At 38.7% G+C, this 20223-nt stretch overlaps 1 protein-coding gene across 5 annotated transcripts in view; it reads right to left on the reverse strand.

Annotated features, from left to right (window-relative positions):
• Nucleotides 1-3295: 3295 nt before the first annotated feature.
• Nucleotides 3296-20223, reverse strand: part of GSK3B (glycogen synthase kinase 3 beta) — a 173715-nt gene continuing 156787 nt past the window's right edge. For 4 of the 5 annotated variants that reach the window (XM_016199903.2, XM_016199905.2, XM_016199904.2 and 1 more), the window contains one exon: nt 3296-8783. In XM_016199903.2, the coding sequence (XP_016055389.1) occupies nt 8716-8783 (68 nt within the window). In that variant the 3' untranslated portion in view covers nt 3296-8715. Of the gene's footprint in view, nt 8784-16289; nt 16406-20223 lie in introns of those variants that run through there. The other variant, XM_016199906.2, reaches the window with a different exon arrangement.

The following is a 20223-nucleotide window of genomic DNA, read 5'->3' on the forward strand; positions in this document are numbered from 1 at the left end:
GCGGCTGCCCAGGGCCGCACCTCCGCGGGGCAGCCAGAGCCACAGCCCCCAGGGCCGCCACTCCTGGGACAGACAGACGGACACCGCCAAGGCCCACTATGCCCTACAGGCCCTGCCTTCTCAGGGAACTCAGGACAGCTCTTAGGGTGCTGGCTGGCCTTCCTCAGGAAGGGGACATGGGCCCCCAGCCCTCGCTGTGGCCTATGGTCGGGTCTATCAAGAGGCAAGGCCACCTCCCCCTTAGAAAAGGCCCTGGGGTCTGGGGATTTAGTGTCGTGATAGGAGAGCAGAAAGGATGACTGGGCTGGGCCATCTGAAGGTCTGTGCCCACACCCAAGTTCATTAGCTTCTTGGGTCTCTTCGCTGCTATTTCTAGTACCCCCGTCTCCTACCTTCCACTCACTGTCCACCCGCAGCCCCGAGTGGACTGAGCTGCTGGGTGGGGTCCAGGCCTGTGTCGATCAGCAGGTGCACTCGTGTCTGCGGGAGTATTCCAGGGAGGAGCCAGAAAGCCTGCTCCAAATGCCAGAAGCTTGTCATGACCACTCTGTGCATCTGCCCTTCCCTCCTCTGTGTCTCTGCATCCATTCAAACACGTCGGCGAGCCCCAGCAACATGCAGCCTGCTGTGTGGCACACACGCTGAACCAAACGTGGATCCTGACCGCGAGGAGATCATAGTTCAGTAAAGAAAACAAGGCAGAAACACAGATAACTTTGATCAAAAGCAGGAGTGACATAAGAAGAAATTTCTTTGTGTGGATGCTAAGCTTTGCTGGGGTTCTGGGTGCACCCGGCGACCCAAGTTAAGGGGTCCCTGGAACATGTGTGTGCACATATGTGTGACTCCTCGGTGTAGGTCTCTTCCACAGCTGAACTGGGGCTTGGGTTTGCTCCCGAGGCTGGAACATTGGGGTGTTGTGACGGGCTAAGTTGACAGGCAGTGAATAAATGTGCTAGATATGCATGCACCACATGTTCCCTTTAAAGCTAAAGAGTAGGAAAGTGTCTGCTTTGTTTCTAGCCATTTCGAGTAAAAACATTTTTGCTTTTTTGCCAATTACATTTTAACTAATTTTACATAAGGCATTCCACACCTAAGGCTTAGCTAGCAAATATAACCCCAAGTCTAATGTCAAGTCAAGGCAAGATGGCTTAAATAATTAACCTGTGGCTAGATACTTATCTTTTTCCCCCTGCCTTCTTTTCTGGGGGGAAAAACGACATGTGGGAGTGAGAAAATAGAAATGTCATGTATATAATATATACATTTCTATTTTTTTACTACTTATTTTACTATTGCTCTTTACATATCTGAAGACAATAGTTGCAAGAACATAAAAATACATTAACTTGGTTTTCTCATGAAATGGTTCCATATAAAAATTTAATATATTTATACCATAATTTAAAATGTAATAATTGAACAAATTTTAAAAGTCTAATATATTGATGCAAATGAAGCTACAAGTTAACTGAATTTTAAGGAACAGATACTTGCTCAGCTCTTATCATTTTACGAGAAGTTGGCCAAACTTTGAGACATAAGCGGTAGACACTATACATCAAAGCAAGCAAACCTAGTCTCTGCATTCCTTCCAGACTTACCAGCCTCTTCTGCATCAAGAAGATAGAGAACACACTCATTTTTAGAAAATAAACTGAAGGGGGGAAAAACTTCTCTCTGCAAATATGATGAATACAGCTTTTGCCTCCAGGAATTTGTCTTTCAGAAATATAAATTTCATTCAACTGCATCCATAAATCACATACATCTCCCCTTCCCCATTATAATAATTTTGAGTGTGCTATTCATTCAGATGTAGGCTACAATAAAGTGAGGGCAAGGTGAGATTAAGATGGGATGTAACTGTAGATAAGTGAACAAAAAAGCTGCTGTACATTTACACAGTGGAATAGTACGCAGCTGTAAAAAGGAAGGATCTCTTACCCTTTGTGATAGAATGGATGAACCTGGAGATGATTACGCTAAGTGAAATACGCCAGAGAAAGACAAATACCACATGATCTCACTAATATGTGGAATCTAATGAACAAAATAGACTGATAAAATAGAGACAGAGGCATGGATACATGGAACAGTCTGACAAATGTCAGAGGGGAGGGGGTGTGGAGCGGACTGGGTAAAAGAAGGTGAAAGGATTAGCTGAAGAACAAATATGCATAGCCCATGGACACAGACAATAGTGTAGTGAGGGCCCAGGGAGCGGAGGCAAGGGTTGGTGGAGGTGGGCAAATAGGGAAAATGAGGGACATTTGCAATAGCGTCAACAATAAAAAATTTAAATTAAAAAAAACAAAAGATGGGATATAAACTCCTGATTTAAAAAATACCTGGACAGTTCCCCAAACATTTAACTGATATGTACATATGACATAAATGTTACACAAACATACGTGTAGTCCCAGGGTAAAGATTCAAGGTTAGATGCACCAAAGCTCACACAGGATATGTCCTTTCAGTAGCTTTATGGATCTCGGGTCTATAGGGTGAGGAGCCGGATTCAAAGTTTCTACTTGCAAACATTTGGATTTCCTTATTACTCCCTCCCCTGAGCTTTGAGTGTGCAGCACTGTCAGTTTCCAGGCATAAGGTCTTGCCTCAGACAGGTGAGGGTGAAGTCAGTCTCCAAAGCTCAGGAGAAAAGACCTTCTAAGGGAGTCACCTCCTGGCTCCCCACTGGCCGGAGCCACTAAGCAGCCAATCCCTATCTGGTCCAGACTTTAAAGATCCAGTTCAAGCCTCGACGTCAACAAGTCCTGTGGAAGGCCCAGGGTGGCTTCTTCCCAGAGGAAAGAGGGTGTAGGGATACACCTTTGACCGACGTCTCTGCTCAGTTCTGATAACTCACGGGCCTCATCCCATCTTCCACAACAGCTTGTTTGTCCCTGGACATGCTCCCGTAACATCCCCACGGCTCTCCTGAATCTGAAGGTGCTCGTGGGTAAGTCATGTATTCCTACACCTGAGGACCGGGTGGCCACCCATCACTGTGGTTACCTCCTTTCACCAACTTCTTGAAGGGGATCTGCAGCCTGACCACTCCCTTTCCTCACCAACCACCCTTTCAGAACACCTGAAATGGCACCCACTGCCACTGCTCCCCCAGAATGTGCTCCCAAAGGGCTGGAGGTGCAGACTTCCAGGACTGCAAGTTAAAAGGACATCCCGCCCATCCCAGTGACATCCTAGCCTCCCCCCCCCTCACTCCCTGCAACTGTTTACACGTCTCACCACCACCACAACAAAAATAAGAAAATAAAGAGGACCAGACTTTATCCAATATAAATTTGTTTTTATTGAAGCAGCAGTCACATGACTTTATATCTAGCCTTTAGATTAGGCCTGACAGTGAGCCAGGCCTAAAAAAAAAAGTTTCTTTTTGCACTAAGAGACATTACATGTTTACATACATCATCCAGTATTGGAAATGATCAGACTCAAACACAACATGTGTTGGTTACCTGGGAGGTACAGCCCCACTGTTTGTGGTGTTCATTTATTTTACAGATACTCCCAAAGACCATTACTAATGGATGAAACTTAAAAGGAAATACAGCTACACCAAACCATGAACACAGTAACTGAAGACAGCAGCTTATACACGTTTTTTAAATTTGTCCCTTTCAGGGATGTTTTCTTTCTTTTCAAAGCAGTGTCTGCAAAGCTTCCTCGGCATCAAATCCAAAGGTTTCCAAGACGGAAGCTGCACCTCTTGGGGCTACAAAATGGAATAAGGTCATTTGAAAGAACGAAGAGCTAATGTTCATATCTTGATTTTTGTAACAAAGATCCATGTTTCTCTAATTGGAGGAAAGGAGATGGCGATGTGACTACATCCTGCAGTGGCAAAATAGGCAGGGTGAAGAGGAGGGCTGGGTACTGAAATAAAGACCACACACTTGTGAATTTTAATTTCATTTCCAGGCTAACCTACTTTTTATTTAATGCAAATTACAGTACCAGTTAACTATTTCCAAACCAAGTCACATAGAACGAAATGTATTTACAAGGGAATGGGGAAAGGGAAAAAAAACATTGAGCATACTTTTCACAAAAAAGTTTATATTTAAAATGAAAAAAAAAAATCAGTCACAGAGGCATTCAAGTAGTAATAATGTTATACAGATTTTGCTTTTTCCTTTATATCAAGACAGATTTGCACAAGTGTTTGCAATAGTTTGTATACAACCCACAGTCCTTATATATATATATATATATATATGTATATATAATAAATTTTGTTTTTTAGATTTGTTTTTAAGATGGAAGTGGTCACGCTAATTGGTATGTGTACAGGCCCAAGTGATCCATCGGCAACACATTTATAAATGCAAATTTTACAGGCAAGCACATTTCAAACATCTATCTGAATCTGCCTGTAGACAGATATAGTAAGAAAAAGAACTTAAAAATTAACACAAGGAAGTCTACTTTGTCAAGCTAACCCCTTATGTACTGGTTGTCATTTTGCTTTTATTGCAGAGGTGCAAAACGGAGCAACAAACTTGAATAAAAAGTCATAACCCTTGTGAAAATAATCCAAACCCCAGGGATTACTTTCAAAGCCTCTCAAACAGACCTTAGTCTGGGACTCTACTCTGCTTCTAGTTGCCTCTCTTATTTTCAGTGGCTCAGGTTTCTATCAGAGAAGACAGATTTTATTGTAAAGCATGCTTAGTTTATTTTCCTACAGAGGGGAGAAAGTGTTTGGCTCTGTGATTAGATGATCACCAACAAGAACAACAGGAATCAGATACAATTTTGGTTTAAAACGAAAAAAACCCCAAACTCCTGGGGATCTGGCATTGGCCAAACTTCCTTTGGAAGCTTCCAAAGTTAAATCCCTTAAAAAGGAAAGGGAAAATGAAAGAAAATGCCAGTGTCTTTATATCCACAGGGATAGAGAATACAACGGTCCTCTCAGAAACCTTTGCATTGGTGCAGATCAGGTGACTGGTTAGGCAGGCTTTGTTAAAACACAAACCAAAAATATGTATCTAAAAATCAAGAGGACTTTAAAAAAATATGACATCACTGGAAAGAAGGTGCAGTCTTCTGCCTTGCGGAATGAACACAGGATGTTTCAAAAATAGGAACCTTTGGTTTGGTAAAGTTTGTTTTTTCTTCTACTCAAGACATCTTATATGGAGTACCTGGAGGCAAAGCTAATAATGATCTTTCTTTCCTTTTTTCTTTCTTTCCTTTCTTTCAAAAAAGGCCTTCATGATAGGCACACAGTAAGAATTAAACTGATTTTTGAAAAAAAATTAAAATGACATTTTGCTGAAAGGGGTGGAGGTGGCGGAGGTGGGAAGGCCGAGTCCCCTGTTACCCGCAGTCCTCTGCCCGCTGGCGGCGCCCCGCGCACTAGCCGCTGTCACAGCGCAGCGCGTTCCGGACCACCGATTAGCAAAACCGGGCGCTATGAAGGAACTCTTACAAAAACCACCTCTCTCTTTTGTGAGGGAAGATGAGAGAGTGAGCATGGAATCTGCTGTTTGTAAGAACCATGTTTAGGGTCTGGGGAAGACACGAGCAGAATCTAATCTACTGCTACCCTCCAGCTCTGGGGCTCCCTGGCACTGCAAGGAGTCCCTGGGTGACAAAGGATGAAACGAAACCGCTCACCGCTGAGGAAGAAACACGTTCAGAACCAAAACAAAGGCAGGGCTTGAATGAGCAGATTATGAACAGTTTCCTCTTTCCACTCCGGAGCATGGCATCACTGAAATTCACCGAGAAGGGGCAGACAGTGTGTTATGAGAGAGCTATTATTTCAAAGGAAAAAGGGTGGGGACAGGGGGACATGGATAGAGAAACCAATTAAAATTTTAAAAATGGAAAGCAAAAAAACAAACACATGGAAGCGAAGGCACTCCAAACTATATAGATACACTATACATTGCTAGAGTTATTGTTACAATAATACAGGCCGGTACCTACTGTACAGAGTTAAAACTATATGGCTTTAAAAAGCTCGTCTACATTTTGTCTGATTATTAAACAGAATCACTGCCCTGAACAGTAACTTTTTGCTCATTAATAACAGTTCCTGGGTCCACATATTTACATACAAAACAATAAAACTTAAATTTAAAAACACTGAAAGAAAATATAATGTACAAGCTTGAATTTGGTGAGGAGCTTTTTATTATTATTATTATTATTATTTACAAAAAGATATTCAGAGACCTGGATCTCACTTGTATAAAAGAGCTCTGTGATCCCGCCATGATCCTTGAGAAAGAAAAAATCACACACCTCAGCCCTCACACACGCACACACAACAAATGAGAGGGAAGCATCTGACTTTCTTCTCTCACCCCATTCATTGGGGGGAAAGTATTTCATAAATACAAGCACAGATTTTTATGGGCTCTAGCAATTATACCAGATCCAGAGTAGTGTCGGTGTCCAATGTTTGGCTGGTCATTGGTCTGAAAGTAGATCTGCTTCCATCACAGACCTGCTGTTCAGCCTCTTTATAAACCTTTTCTGAAAATGGTCTATCAAAGTCATTTCTTCAGGAATCATATTGCCAAATACTTTGATTCAGACGCCTTTCAAACTTCAATTAGCCCTCAAAGGCTTATAATGAAAAGTAAAATTCAATCTGCTTGATTTGGTTTGACTGAGTGTTTTCTTTCTCATGAACTCTGATTATAACCAGAGGTTTGAGAAACCCCCTTTTGTGGTCTAAGAGTTTAAACAAGAGTGAAAACTAAGATGGCTCACAATCACCTTTCTGGGCAATGTTCACTTCAGCAGGCAGTTGGACTCTCTGGGAGTCACACACTTGAGTAAGAAGCAGTACAGGCTGTGGGAAACTGCATGAGGGCTGTCAAGAGACTACTTCCAAATCACCTGGGGGGCGAGACCCCTAACATGACCTAAGGTGGCAATGTGAAGGGTGAAGGCAGGTTCCACACAATCTAGGGCTCAGCTCTGCAGCCCTACAGGTTTCAGCAAACCCTGGAAGGTGTGTGGGGAAGGAGTGGGGAGGGGGGAAGGAGGCCATCACTGAAGTGATCTTTAAATATAAAGTACAACTGATTGTGCCTTAAAGATTCATAGGTCAAGTAATGGCCCATAAGCACCAAGGTGACTAAGGTTCATTTTAGAGTATATAAGGCCCACACGGATGTCAACCTTAAATGTATAAAACAAACTAGTGAAAATCTATTTCCTCACTGCAAACGTAATCCTTCAATCCTCCTTGCTTTCCAAGGAATATTGCTTTTTCTTCAAAAACAGAGACTGGTTCTTACACCATTCACTGATACACAAAGAAAACAGAAACAAAAACTTTTAACTGGGTGTGGGGGAAACCTTCTTCTCACTCTTCAAGCAGTCAATTTTGATGCTGTGGACAAAATAAAAACAAAAACAGAAGGCAGTATCGAACCTATGTATATATAACACATATACACACACATTTATATAATCCACTTTCCTATAAAGTCAGCAGGTACAAGTGACTATATCATTTGGATGTGTAGTTTTTAATATTCCTACCATCTAGAATCATAATGGCCTATCTGACATGCATCAATAAATAAAATTTTAAAAGCATGAGGTTAAAAAAAGCTGAAATTAAATACAGATTCTAGATTTGGATTTAAAATTAGAACAATGTGCAGAACATGGCAATTTCTGCAAGCTCAATTTATAATTAAAAAATACGAAAAATAAACCAGTAGACTGTTACAGTTCACATTATTTAACTATAATGTCCTCTCAAGTGTATCTTTCCAAGGGAAGCAACTTTAGAAAAAAATCTGGACTAATTCATTCACAGTGGTGAGATCTGCCCTGGCCGGTCCCCTTTCTCCAGGTCCATCGGTTTTTGACCTCTGCAGCCAGAGTAGCCGGCTCAACGCCCTTTTAGCCTTCTCCTAGGTTACTAGTTTAAAACCGTACTAAGATTTGCAGAGAACTTTTGGCCAGGCAAACAAAGATCCACTTGTAGAGCAGGCATGCTCCTCCCCTGACAGCCTCCTACACAAGTTTCTCCACCACTATCACTGATTAAGAGCAAAATAGGAAACTTTAACAAATCAACTAAGAATCTTCTTAGAGTTTCTAACTTTATTGACCTCCCTGGGTTATAAGCGATACACATTTCCTTTCATTTTTGTCTGCCACACCTGCCACCAACATGCCAAAGGCAAGTCTCCAAACACCCAAGGATATGGATTAATTTTACAAGTGACATTTAAGTCCCCATGGAGTTACATCTGCTGAGCTCCCAACCAATTTCAAGCTGTGCACTATACCAAAGTCTTACACTTGACTTTAAAAGAAAACAAAGTTCAAAAAAACTTCAGCACAGAACTAAGTTTTTTTTCTTTTGTGGAAGGGGCATGAAGCAGGAGTCCTGTTTTTAAAGTATACAACAGCAGACTTTTGATAAAAAGATTGTCGTGGGGGAGAGATTGTATGTTCTAGTGCTCCGCTTTCCCTCCCCACAACCCCTCCCACCCCATGGATCTCCCTCAGAGTGAGAAGACAATGAAATTGGTTTGTATTTATAGATATTTTACAAGGTTAAATAATAACAATAAAAAAATTTGAACACTAAAATGAACAGGTTTTTTTCTCTTTAATTTTCTTTCCAAACGTGACCAGTGTTGCTGAGTGACACTCAAGTAACTGGTGGTTTTTCCTGTGCAGCTGGCTGCTCGGGACTGTTCAGGTGGAGTTGGAAGCTGATGCAGAAGCGGCGCTATTGGTCTGTCCACGGTCTCCAACATTAGCATCTGCAAATCAAAAGTCCCAAAAGAGCATGAGTAATGCTGTAAGACCTCAAAAAGAAAAGCACACTGCCTCCACTGCAGACTGTGAGCTGTGTGCCTTCCAAGTTGTATCTGAAATGTTGTTTTAAATATGGCCAATACTACGAAATCTGAATTTCATTCTGCTTAGAGCTAAGTCCATGCCTTGGCCTGGTCCTGGACAAGACTGTCTTTGAGTAAGTTATAGACTCAGTGTAGCCAGAGGCCATTTCTGTCAACGCTCTTGTTCCGGCTGGGATCAACAGTGTATGATACCCAGCTGGAGTCTAGCTCACTTGAAAATGCATAGCTGGGAAACTTGTTAAAAGCCCAGAACCATGCTATCTGCCTAAGTGGGTAAAATGGATGGAGGCAGTGAAAGTGGTATGGGCCAGCGTGATAGGCTGAAGTGCTGTGTATAAATCAAGCTCAACTGCTTGCTTTCTAAGTATGGTTCATGTTCATTATTCATAAAAATGGAAGAAAGACCACCAGTAAAATAGAAATAGTCATTGTAGTGCCAATTCACTTAATTCAATAAAGTATCTGGTAGTCAAATATCTTGGCACTGAGCTTACTTTGCCTAATGCTTTGGAAACATGTGTTAACTTTATAAGTAACTTTAACCCCCTTCCCTCCTTTAAAGATCCACTATTATTTCACAATATCCATTAACATTTGAGTAGGAATTTGTATCCAGACTGGTTCTCCATCTCCAGTAGGCAACAGACTATTTCAGTGACTAGTTTAATTTAAGTTGCATCCCTGTCATCTCACACATGACTGGGAATATCCAACTGGACAAATTTTCTCCCAAACACTTCATGCTAAGCCCTGAGCAACAAGAGAATGGTTTGACTGGGATGGACAACTTTCAAGAGCCATCTCCCTAGAAGTCATACCACCCTTGGCCATGAAAGCTGGTGACACCAAAAAGGAGACACAGAAGTTTTCTTTCTTTAGAGACTGTAGTTCTCCTACGTCATATGATGAATAGAGTAAACAAGGTCATGGTTGAATGCAACATTTGGTCCTTTGATTTTTCTACTCTGAATTTTTAAATTAGAGTGAGAAATAAAAGATCCCAAGGACACATAGAAACTCTTAAAAATTAGCTGTTCCATTTATTTCAGTGGCCACTCTATAAAAACTATACTTCTTGCCTGGCGGGCATGGCTCAGCCAGTTGAGCATCGACCTAGGATCCAGGAAATCATGGTTTGATTCCCAGTCAGGGCACATGCCCAAGTTGTGGGCTCAATCCCCAGTAGGGGGTGTGCAGGAGGCAGTCAATCAATGACTTGCTCTCATCATTGATGTTTCTCTCTCTCTCCCTATCCCTTCCTCTCTTTAAAATCAATAAAGATATATTTAAAAACAAAACAAAAAACTATACTTTGCTTCTAAATTCCTGATTTTCCTGCCCTCAAAACAATCTGCCGTTATATACATTTAAATCAGACTTTGGGGAAGAAATGCTTCTCCATCCTGTATTCATGCAAATAAGTGCAGACATTATGGCATCAGGGTCCATGCAATAGCTTACTGCCACAGCATGGATTTTCATTAACTCATCGGTATGGCACATGGACAGGTGGTAGGGGAGGGCATATGGCATAGAACCTATTCTCCAAAGGCAGGTAAACAGCCTTTTTTCTAAGAGTCAGTTAGTATCTATGTCTAATGCTTCATTCATGACTTCTGGTCTTTCTTGGATATGCCTTGCTTAGCAGGACTTTCATTCTCAATGACCACACAAATTCTGTACATCAATAATAACCTAAAAACAATTCCTGCCAGGCCACAGGTTCCTGTAAGTCTTTCCCAGGAAAAACATCCATTTTCATAATTTGGGCACAGGCTGCATTAAACAAAAGTCCAGAGAAAGCCCGAAAGGCCACAGAGCTATTTCAGAATTAATAATGTTCCTCACAAATCCAAGCTTATACATTTCTTGTGCTTTGGATGTCACTTAGTAACTAAGCAGGATCATGATCAGCACTTCTTTCCCCCCTTTTCAGTTTGTGAACATGACAGGTAAAACTGTCACATTCTGATTTCCCCAAGGACTTAAGAGATTCGCTAATCATCAGAAATTTATCTGCTTGATGTGGTATCAGCACAGTAGGCAGCTCTGGCCACAGCAGCCATCTGAGACATCAGCCAACACCTGTGAAGGCTTAACTACAGGTCATCCATTCCATTATGTTAATTGGCTCTTCGGCAAAATCCTATTTAGTTACTAATCCGAAAACGTCCTTTCACTGACTACTACCTGTGAGCTTAAGATCTTCATAAAACTAGTCTCATCCTCCTTGGATAGTCAGAGGCTGCGTGTATGAGCATAATAAAAAGCACAAGCCTGTAAGCGGGCATACAACTAACAATGAATTCACCTTATGAACAATAAAATTTGAAAACACACTCATGCTCCTCACATTCGTAGTTTAATGATCTCTCATTTTTTCTCTGAATTATTTCCAAATCATTTGATGAGTGAAATTTTAACAGCTACTTATTTTGATTACAAATATACTGGATACCTAAAGTCACAACACTGTACTCATTCATTAAAAAACAAAACCAAAAGCCCTTTGCCTAATGCAATGAACTACACTTAAAATCTAATTATACATGTCTTTGTTGAGAAAAAGAACAGACTTCTTTTTTTTTTTTTTTCTTTTTCTTTCTCAGAGAGACAAAATACAGGGAGGAGAAAAGCAAAACCAAAAAAAAAAAAAAAAAAAGCGAAGGTTTACAAATTCAATGGTAGCTCCAACAGACCACTTAGCTGAACAAAACTGCATTTTGTAAGTTCTTGGTACAAGCTTATTGTGTCCCCACTGTCAATTCTGTAACCTTATTTTACATAATTGAATTAATATGGGTCTCTTCTATAAAAACAATGCTCATTAATTTAAAATTCTGATAAATTGTCACTTGATATGGATGTTTATGTTAACTTCTTTAAACTTTTCTTCTCAAGCATTTAAACAGTAACTCTAAAAGCAGCAAAGCTTATTTTGCTTCTTCCACATTCTCCTCCCTTTACATTCTTACTGGTAAAAGTCAAACCGCTGGGCATTATGATTACAGGATGGGCTAAGATTTTTCATTACAAAACATTCAATCCAACTATGAATCACTGAAGACTGAGTGTACGTACAGTTTCTTGTTTTTAGTCTTGAGAAATATTCTTCTGATATTCACACTGACAATCTTTCTTAAATCTAATCCAATTCCATAAACATTTATTGAGTATGAGATCTAGTCGTACAACTTAACAGCTGTGTGGTCTTGGAACAAGTTACTTAATCTCTCTACCCCTCAATTTCCTCATCTGTAAAATGGCAATACTACCATCTATTTATAAAATAAGGCCTATGAAGTGCTTAGCATAGTGCCTGGCTTACAGTACTTGATTAATAAATGGAAAGGTAAAAGAGACATCTAAAAATAGTTTAGTGTAACTTCAATAACCACCATCACCGCCATAATAAATAACAGCGGCAGCAATTAGCATCTGAGTGATTATCAATGTGCTGGACATCATAGTAAGTACACATTGTGGGCATGTCATTTAGCACACACAGCAACTCCAAGAAACAGGTACAATTATTGCCCCCATTTTGCAAATGGCAAAATGAAAGCACAAAAAGATTAAGTAATATGCCTAACATCGTAGGGCTAACAAGTGGGAGAGCTGAGCAGAGGAAGAGAATGATGACTTTTATGGGCGGTAGGGAGCAGCAGAAAAGATTTCCTAGCAAAGGGAGAAAAGAATTTAATTTCACTCAGATCTAGCCCCTACATAATTCACTGTGATTTCTAGAAGCCTACTTTTATTATCTAAAAGGGTTACTACACTAAAACAGATCAGTGAATTTATGTTAAGAAGTAAAGGCATAGTTATTTTATTTTCCAATTTTCAAACAGTCTATATGGGATATACACAAATACAAGTGTTTTAGAAAGAACTACAGAGCTGAGAGTTCACTGACTTCCTAGATGTCTAGAAACCAATGACCATTACCACCCTTCTTATGCTGCCATGGTACAAACCAACCAAGGATGGCCTTGAGGGGGAATGGAGAGAATAATCAGCTAGGCTGCTTCTGAATACCTGACCCACAGAAACTATGTGAGATGATAAATGTTTACTCGTGTTTGAAGCTGCTAACTTTTAGAGTATCTTGATATGTAGCAATAGATAACCAACACATACATATATGTCAAAGAATTTAAATGCCAGTTTGGGTTTATGCTCACAAGCCCATAAGAGCACCACTGACCAACTCCCTCTACAAAACTAGGTATACTCCTAATAAACTGTACAACGTAAGAAAGACTGCTTCATATGATCGAGTTTTTCCCTAATCCTAAGAGAAGCAATGGTTCCACGACTTTTGTACTAGATGTGACAAGGGGAATTTGTGCATGCATTTACTAAAACAATTTTATTCTGTGTAAGTTCAGAGGTAAAAATGACAAGTTGGGCAATGCCACAGTAAAGCCAAGGGTGAAGCCCTAAGGTATCAGGTTTCCAACAGAGTCCATAAGGCTGTGATTTTGTTATAGAGAAAAAATTTTACATGCAAAATTCCATACACGATACATAAACATTTTTCTAGGAGAGGATCCAGTTTTCCCCCAGATTCTCAGAGATCTGTAAGAGTCCCTGGATCTGATGGGCAGTTGTCTCAATACTGAGGAAACTGCCCCACCTGTTGCCCAGGTCATAAACCAAAAGTTCCATTCTTCATTCCCTACCCGCTCCCCCATCTAAAGCATCAGCAAGTCCCATCCCTCCAAGTGTGTCTGATCAAATGTGCAAATTGGGAGGGAAAGAAAAGTAAATGAAAGGCCCTCACTTATAAATTATAGCTAAAGGGTTAAATAAAAAAGGTAAAAAACCCAAGGAAACAGGCTGGGAGGAAAGGACAGAAAATAAACAGAGGAGCTGGGTTCCAAAAGGTATCCTAAGCTTACATTTAAATTGAAATCATATTGTACACTAATGAAATCGAAGTATCACCTATAAGGAGAACTCATTTTCATTTTATAATGTCTACTATAATTGTGACAATTTTGCCTGTGTAACAATGGGGGAGAGGGAGGGAGGTCCTCCTCAGCAAAGCATCATCACTTCTCTTTTCATATTATTCCAAGGAAAAGGTGTTGCATAAGACACCAAGATGCTTCAGTCATTTCAAAAATAGAACTGAAATTCAGACACCAGTGAGCCAAACCATCCACCAGCAAACCTGGAGGGCCTGTCAGAAAGACTGTTTATATTTGATCTGCAGCAGAGAGGTCTTAGTTGCTCTGAGCTCAGGGGCAGAGCACATTTTAATTAAGAGACTTGGTTGTTCGGGGTAGGGAACTGAAGGCCATGAGGACACAGGAAACATTTTCATCTTTTAAGTAAAAAAAACCCAATTTAGGAATAAAGAATAAGAAAAGGCATATGAACACAAGCAGGTGGCTTCAGGCAAGGAACCAAGGAACACTTGAAGAACACCAAAGGTATGAGAGGAAACCACCAACTTAAAAAGATTTTACATTACTTTTGCAGGTGGGAAAAAACCCAGATAAAATTTTTGACTTAATAGGAGAGAACATGTTTTACATTAAAAACCAGCAATTTCCTAGAAGTGATAGTTAGCAAAGCTCTGGTGAAATAATGACTAAGCTGGCTTGACTTTTTAGTTATTTATACAGGGTGGGGGCAAAAGTAGGTTTACAGTTGTTCATATGGAAAATAATACAATAATAAGTAATAGTACAAGAATAAACTCTGTGTTTTGCATACTCACAACTATAAATCTACTTTTGCCCCCATCCTGTACAATAACTCACCAAATGAGCCTGAAACCCAAACATGGGATAGATACAATCTCACTGGTGTCAGTGACTTGGTCAAACCGGCATAATGTGCATGGAGGTATTATTTCAAACAGAGCCAGCAGGAGGAGATGGGGAAAATACTGTACCTAAAAAAGAAAACAGTGTTCTTTGGCAACCAAGTTAGTAACACCTAAAAATAAGCATGTGCACCCTGTACCCTCACCCCAACTCTGAGCTGGCTAATGTTAAGGTAATGGAGAAATGGAAAAAATGTGCACTGCCAGTGGGCAGTGTAAACTGGTACAAGCTTTCTGGAAGGAAGTTTGACAATATATATCAAATTCTTCATATCTTTTGACTCAGCAATTCTACTTCTAAAAACTGGGACACAACCCAAATGCCCAAGAATAAGGAATTAAGTTAAATAATGATACAGGTTTAGAATACCAGTTGAATACTATGCAGTCATGTAATCCCATACCCCAAATAGCATAAGTCCATTTAAAGAAAGCATGTCTCTCTGTCCATTCATATACAGACTAAAATATAAAATAATGTTACCTTTGATTATCTGTGGAAGTGAGAACATGGGAGATTTTATTCCCTAAAATAACTATATATTTTACAATTAAAAGAGAAAAATCCTGCCCTAGCAGGTTTGGCTCAGTGGTTAGAGCATCAGCCTGTGGACTAAAGGGTCCCAGGTTGGATTTTGGCCAAGGGTCTGTACCTTGGTTGCAGGTGTGATCCTTGGCCCTAGTGGGGAGCGTGTGGGAGGCAACCAATGGATGTGTCTCTCTCACATCGGATGTTCCTCCCCTCCCTCTCTCTCTCCCATTCTCTTTGAAAAGCAATGGAAAAAGTGTCCTTGGGTGAGGATTTAAGAAGAAAAAGAAAATCCCTGTTGTTGTTTTTTAAGCTGTATACTTTAATGAAATTCCAATATATTTAGGTTAAGGTAAAGAGAACAGAAAGGACAGGGTTAGGAAGAGGAAGACTTGAGGGCACACACTGCAGATTCTACAACTAGACAGGATATGGATACAGATTTCCCAGTGTACACGTGAAAGTGGCATAGAAAAACACTACTTGGGGAGTGGGAGAATGGATGGCAACTATCATTTTATTAATGTGGGAATTTGATACACTGACCAAAAATTTAATATTTCATCTCTCAAAATCAGTGGAAACAACGTGAGAAATTGTTCTGGGTTTAATGCTACCTAACTAGGAAGAACTAGCTGGTGATAAAGAAGGGGACAGGAATTCTGGGGTAAAAGTAACTGTAACAATTAAGGGAAAGCGGATCACTGGCTCTGGCTAAATCTGAACCATGACTTTAGCAAAATTACTTTCAAAAGTTCAGAGAACTAATAGGTACGATTTTGTGGCTAGAGTCTTCAAAAGAGGCTAATAACTGACAAGAAATAGAAAATTATAAAAACCGAAATTCTGATCAATTGCAAATAATGTCAATGCTGAGTAGAGGGAGAAGAACCAAAGAAATCAGTTTAAAGTGTTTTCTCATATGAGCTCATATTAAAAATACATAACTTTAAGGGCACATATTCAAGGAAGAATAGAAAATAACAGTGTGAACCTGTAAGAACAGGCCAGGTTTGGTTTAAACAAGGTAACAGCAAAAGGTTTTCAAAGCAAGATCAAGAAAAGTTAAGCACCCTGACCATGTAAAAAGACAGAGAAGACAGACCTTGTCCAACTCCTATCATGATTCCCTTTTCTGTTAGAAGGGTTTTCAACCTGGAAAGGATATAACAAAAATCCTAATAAACAAAATGCAGCCCAAGGAAGGTGAGGGCAATCTATACATGTAAATGCTATTAAACATAGGAACTATAGTCCAAGAAACAAATTCTAACATGGACTACAGAAATGCAGTTTATAAACATTTAGGCACTAGAAATTTCCATAAGTCTTAAAAAAAGTTTTATTTTCATCTTCAATAGTTATACCTTTTTGATAGGAAAAAAAATCTGAAAGTTTTCTTGACAATAGCAAAGCATTTTACAAAGTTTTAACAACATTATTATATATATTGTAAGGTTGGTCTGCAGCTAAGCAAACAACAAGAGGGGTAACTAATCACTTGGAGACCACCAGAAGAATAACCTCTAGTAGGTCTTGCCGGTCCCATTTAACTTACTTTATCAGTAATTTCAAAAAAGAGGGGGAAAAATCTCTAGTAGGCCCTGCCCTGTTTGATAGATTTTATTAGCTGCTTGGATAGAGACAAAAAATTGATATGTTTATGAAAATGTGCAGATGATATACAATTGTATAGAAAACCTAACACCCTGACACTTTAGCACGGGGTTAGGTTTTAAAAGCCTCATTAGTATGGAGGGCATGTTAGCCATTATTGAAATTTGAAGGACGTGTGTGTATGAATGGGTTGGTGGGTTCTACGTAACCCCAAAGTAGAATCACTGAATAGAAGATATACAGGAACAAATTTCAGGCTGAAAAAAGGATAAACTTTCTAAGCATGGGACAGACAACTAGTTCTCAGGAGGTATGAGAGGTGAACTGAAATCAGTAGTTTTCAAATTAGTTTTAATAAAAGAAGCACTGCACTGAAAAAAACCTTACCCTGAAGACTTATATACGAAACAAATAAAGAGAAAAAAACAGCTCAAGATGAAATTCCCTATTATATCTCATGCTTAACTATTCTGGAATCAGATCAGGTGATCTCTTAAGTGGTTCATATTTGATTAATAAAACTATTAATTTCTCAAGATTTATTACCCTAGATGGTTTAGATGGTCTCTCAAATGGAGTGAATGAGAGAATCTGTTGGGGGTGTGGTGAAAATCAGAACATATACATATATATATAAATCGAAATAAGGAATTATACTTTATGGGTTGAGAGTAGCAGTACCTGCAATTTTCAAGAGTTTGTCATGTCAGAGCCATGAGCAACTATAATGCTCCCAGAAACCGAGGTATTTTAACAACGCTTTTAAAAGAATGCAAAAGTTTTTGAGAGGGGGGGAAAAAAAAAATCAACATCCACACCCACTAATTTAACATAATTATTTTAATTTTTGTGTATTCCTACCTAATCCCTATCCACATGCAAACACACATTTTGTGAGTTATCAACATGGTACATAAGATTTTTTTAGATTTTCTCCACATAAATTATTTCCAAAAATGTCTATAAGCTTCATAATAATTTTATGGTTCCATAAAAATGGAAATTCATAATGTATTAAAACAATTTCTGTTGACCATTCAAATCAGACTGGCTCTCGTTTTTGTTATGTAATTGTGTAGCTTTTTTCCTTCTATTAGATGTATCCTGAAGATCCCTAAAGTAGGATTAGTGAACTAAAAAGTATGAACTTCAATGGTTATTGCTATACACAGTAATGCCTTCCAAGGGGTCTTAATCAATTCACCTGTAGTCACAACTTGAACTTTGAACAAAACACTAGCTGAGCACTCTGTACATTCTATACCTTATTTCTCAGAACTCTATGCAGCGGGTAGTTACTATTTCTGTTTTATGGCTAAAGAAAATGAAGTTAAGGGAGGCAACAGAGAGCATGTATATTTTAAGGTCTTATTAAAATATATAATTTACACTGCCAAATTCTTATTTAAAAAATATATACATATACAAATATATTTATTTAAATACAGGAGGCTGTTCATGTCATACAGCCATCCATTCATCTAGATCAGCATTTCCTGAGCTATGTTCGATGACATAATTGGCTCACTATTTTGGCCAAGAAACTGTTATCTTTTAACTATACTGTGGTGTTATACCTTTAGCTTACACAGAGGAATACTTAAAAGTATCTATATAAAACTCACCATTACATTTATTGTTGAAATGGTGATGAGAACTTTATTGACTATATCTCTTACAATACCAAATCCAAAGCCCTCAGGGAGAAATACTTCTCAAACAGCAGGGCCAGAAACACTTTGCTTTTCCTAAGCCACCAGTGTACTTTTTATCTAATGAACAGTGGAAAATTTTAACAGATAACATTTATTTACATTAGCTGCTAGGAAGCTCAGAGCAATATCTGAAATCCTCTTTGGTAACTATTAAGATATTCAAGGCATGCATTTCTCTAAACTAATTTTAGCTCTGCTCTCAGACTATATTAAATTCCCCTTATCCTGATTTATTTCAACTTTGAAGTAAACTCTCAGGATCACAGTCCAATGCCAGTTTCCATATTTATATGGAAATCTGATTTCACACAATGAAAATATTTTTTTGGTACTACTATAACCTGAATCAAAGCCTCATAAAAATAAGCTTATGCTAGGCTCCTAATAGGCAAACTGCTTAAAAGCCTTAGTTTAGTTTAACTAGTTTAGTATCTCACATTAAGAAAGTAATTTAAAATTACTCAAAACTTACCAATCATAATTCTTATTTTTATTCAGAGTCTAAAGCAATTCTAATAAAACTCTGGAAACTGGCTCAACAAGCAGACGCATTTAGTTCAGGGTTAGGGCCTATTTCATGTTTTGATCAATATAATCTAACCTGTGATTTAATAAGTTTATTAATAGCTGATCAAAGTAATCTGTCTTCCTTCTAAATAAATAGGTCACATATATATTTTAAAAACTATATTTTACATTAAAAAAATGTAAAGCACATTTCAGTACATATTTGGTTTTTACAAAATTACTCTCAGAGCATTGCCACTCATTTTACAAAAATGAGACAACTAGGAAGGCATACTAAAACTAATAAAGTTCAAGTGACTTTCTCAAGTAGAATGTGCTGATAAAACTAGAAGTAGAAAAGAGACCTTTCTTTCCAGACTTCTTCTGGAATGAAGGTAGGACATGGACTAGCACGAAATGTTTTTAATCTTCACTAGCAACATCCCAAAAGATTAAGATTGGACAGAAACAAACAACTTTGTGTCAGACAACGCATGGATTTTGACTTTACTGAATGTAGGGAACTGATAACAAAAGATTTTATCTCCTCCAGCATAAATACCCTTAGGCAAAAATGTCTGATCCAACTTAGTTCAATGTAATAGATGATTTAATGAAAATAAAGTCAGCTTCTGACATTTGCTTTTTTTAAGAAAAGAGGGGATACCAAATTCTGAGCCTGATTATGCTACCTAGAATATTTTTAACTTCATTTTAAACAGCATCCAGACAGTCTCTGGAAGACCTTCAATTCACTCAAGGGTTGGGTATTTTCAGAATATCTGTAATGACAGTGATTTGTACTAAATCAGGCCACATCACTGATTGGCTAAAGGACCAGCAATACACTAAGCTATACTCTGGGAGACCGTAAGGGCTTTTGGGGTTTTTTTTGACAAACAAGATCTAGTCTCATTCTGATCAAAATCTTAGTTATATGTATCTGCATTGTAGTTTTAGTCCTGTTGAATGATTAAACTCACCAATCTATATTTTATACTTCTTAAAAATTTGCCTCTCCGTATACTAATATAATTTACATTCAGAGTATTGGAACTAAAGTGAATTATCTTCAATAACATCACATTGCTTTCTGCTATTGGAATCTCACTTGATATATATTAATCAAGAAAT

Source organism: Miniopterus natalensis, chromosome 6 (genome assembly GCF_054644295.1).
Source record: "Miniopterus natalensis isolate mMinNat1 chromosome 6, mMinNat1.hap1, whole genome shotgun sequence".
NCBI classification, from domain to species: domain Eukaryota; kingdom Metazoa; phylum Chordata; class Mammalia; order Chiroptera; family Miniopteridae; genus Miniopterus; species Miniopterus natalensis.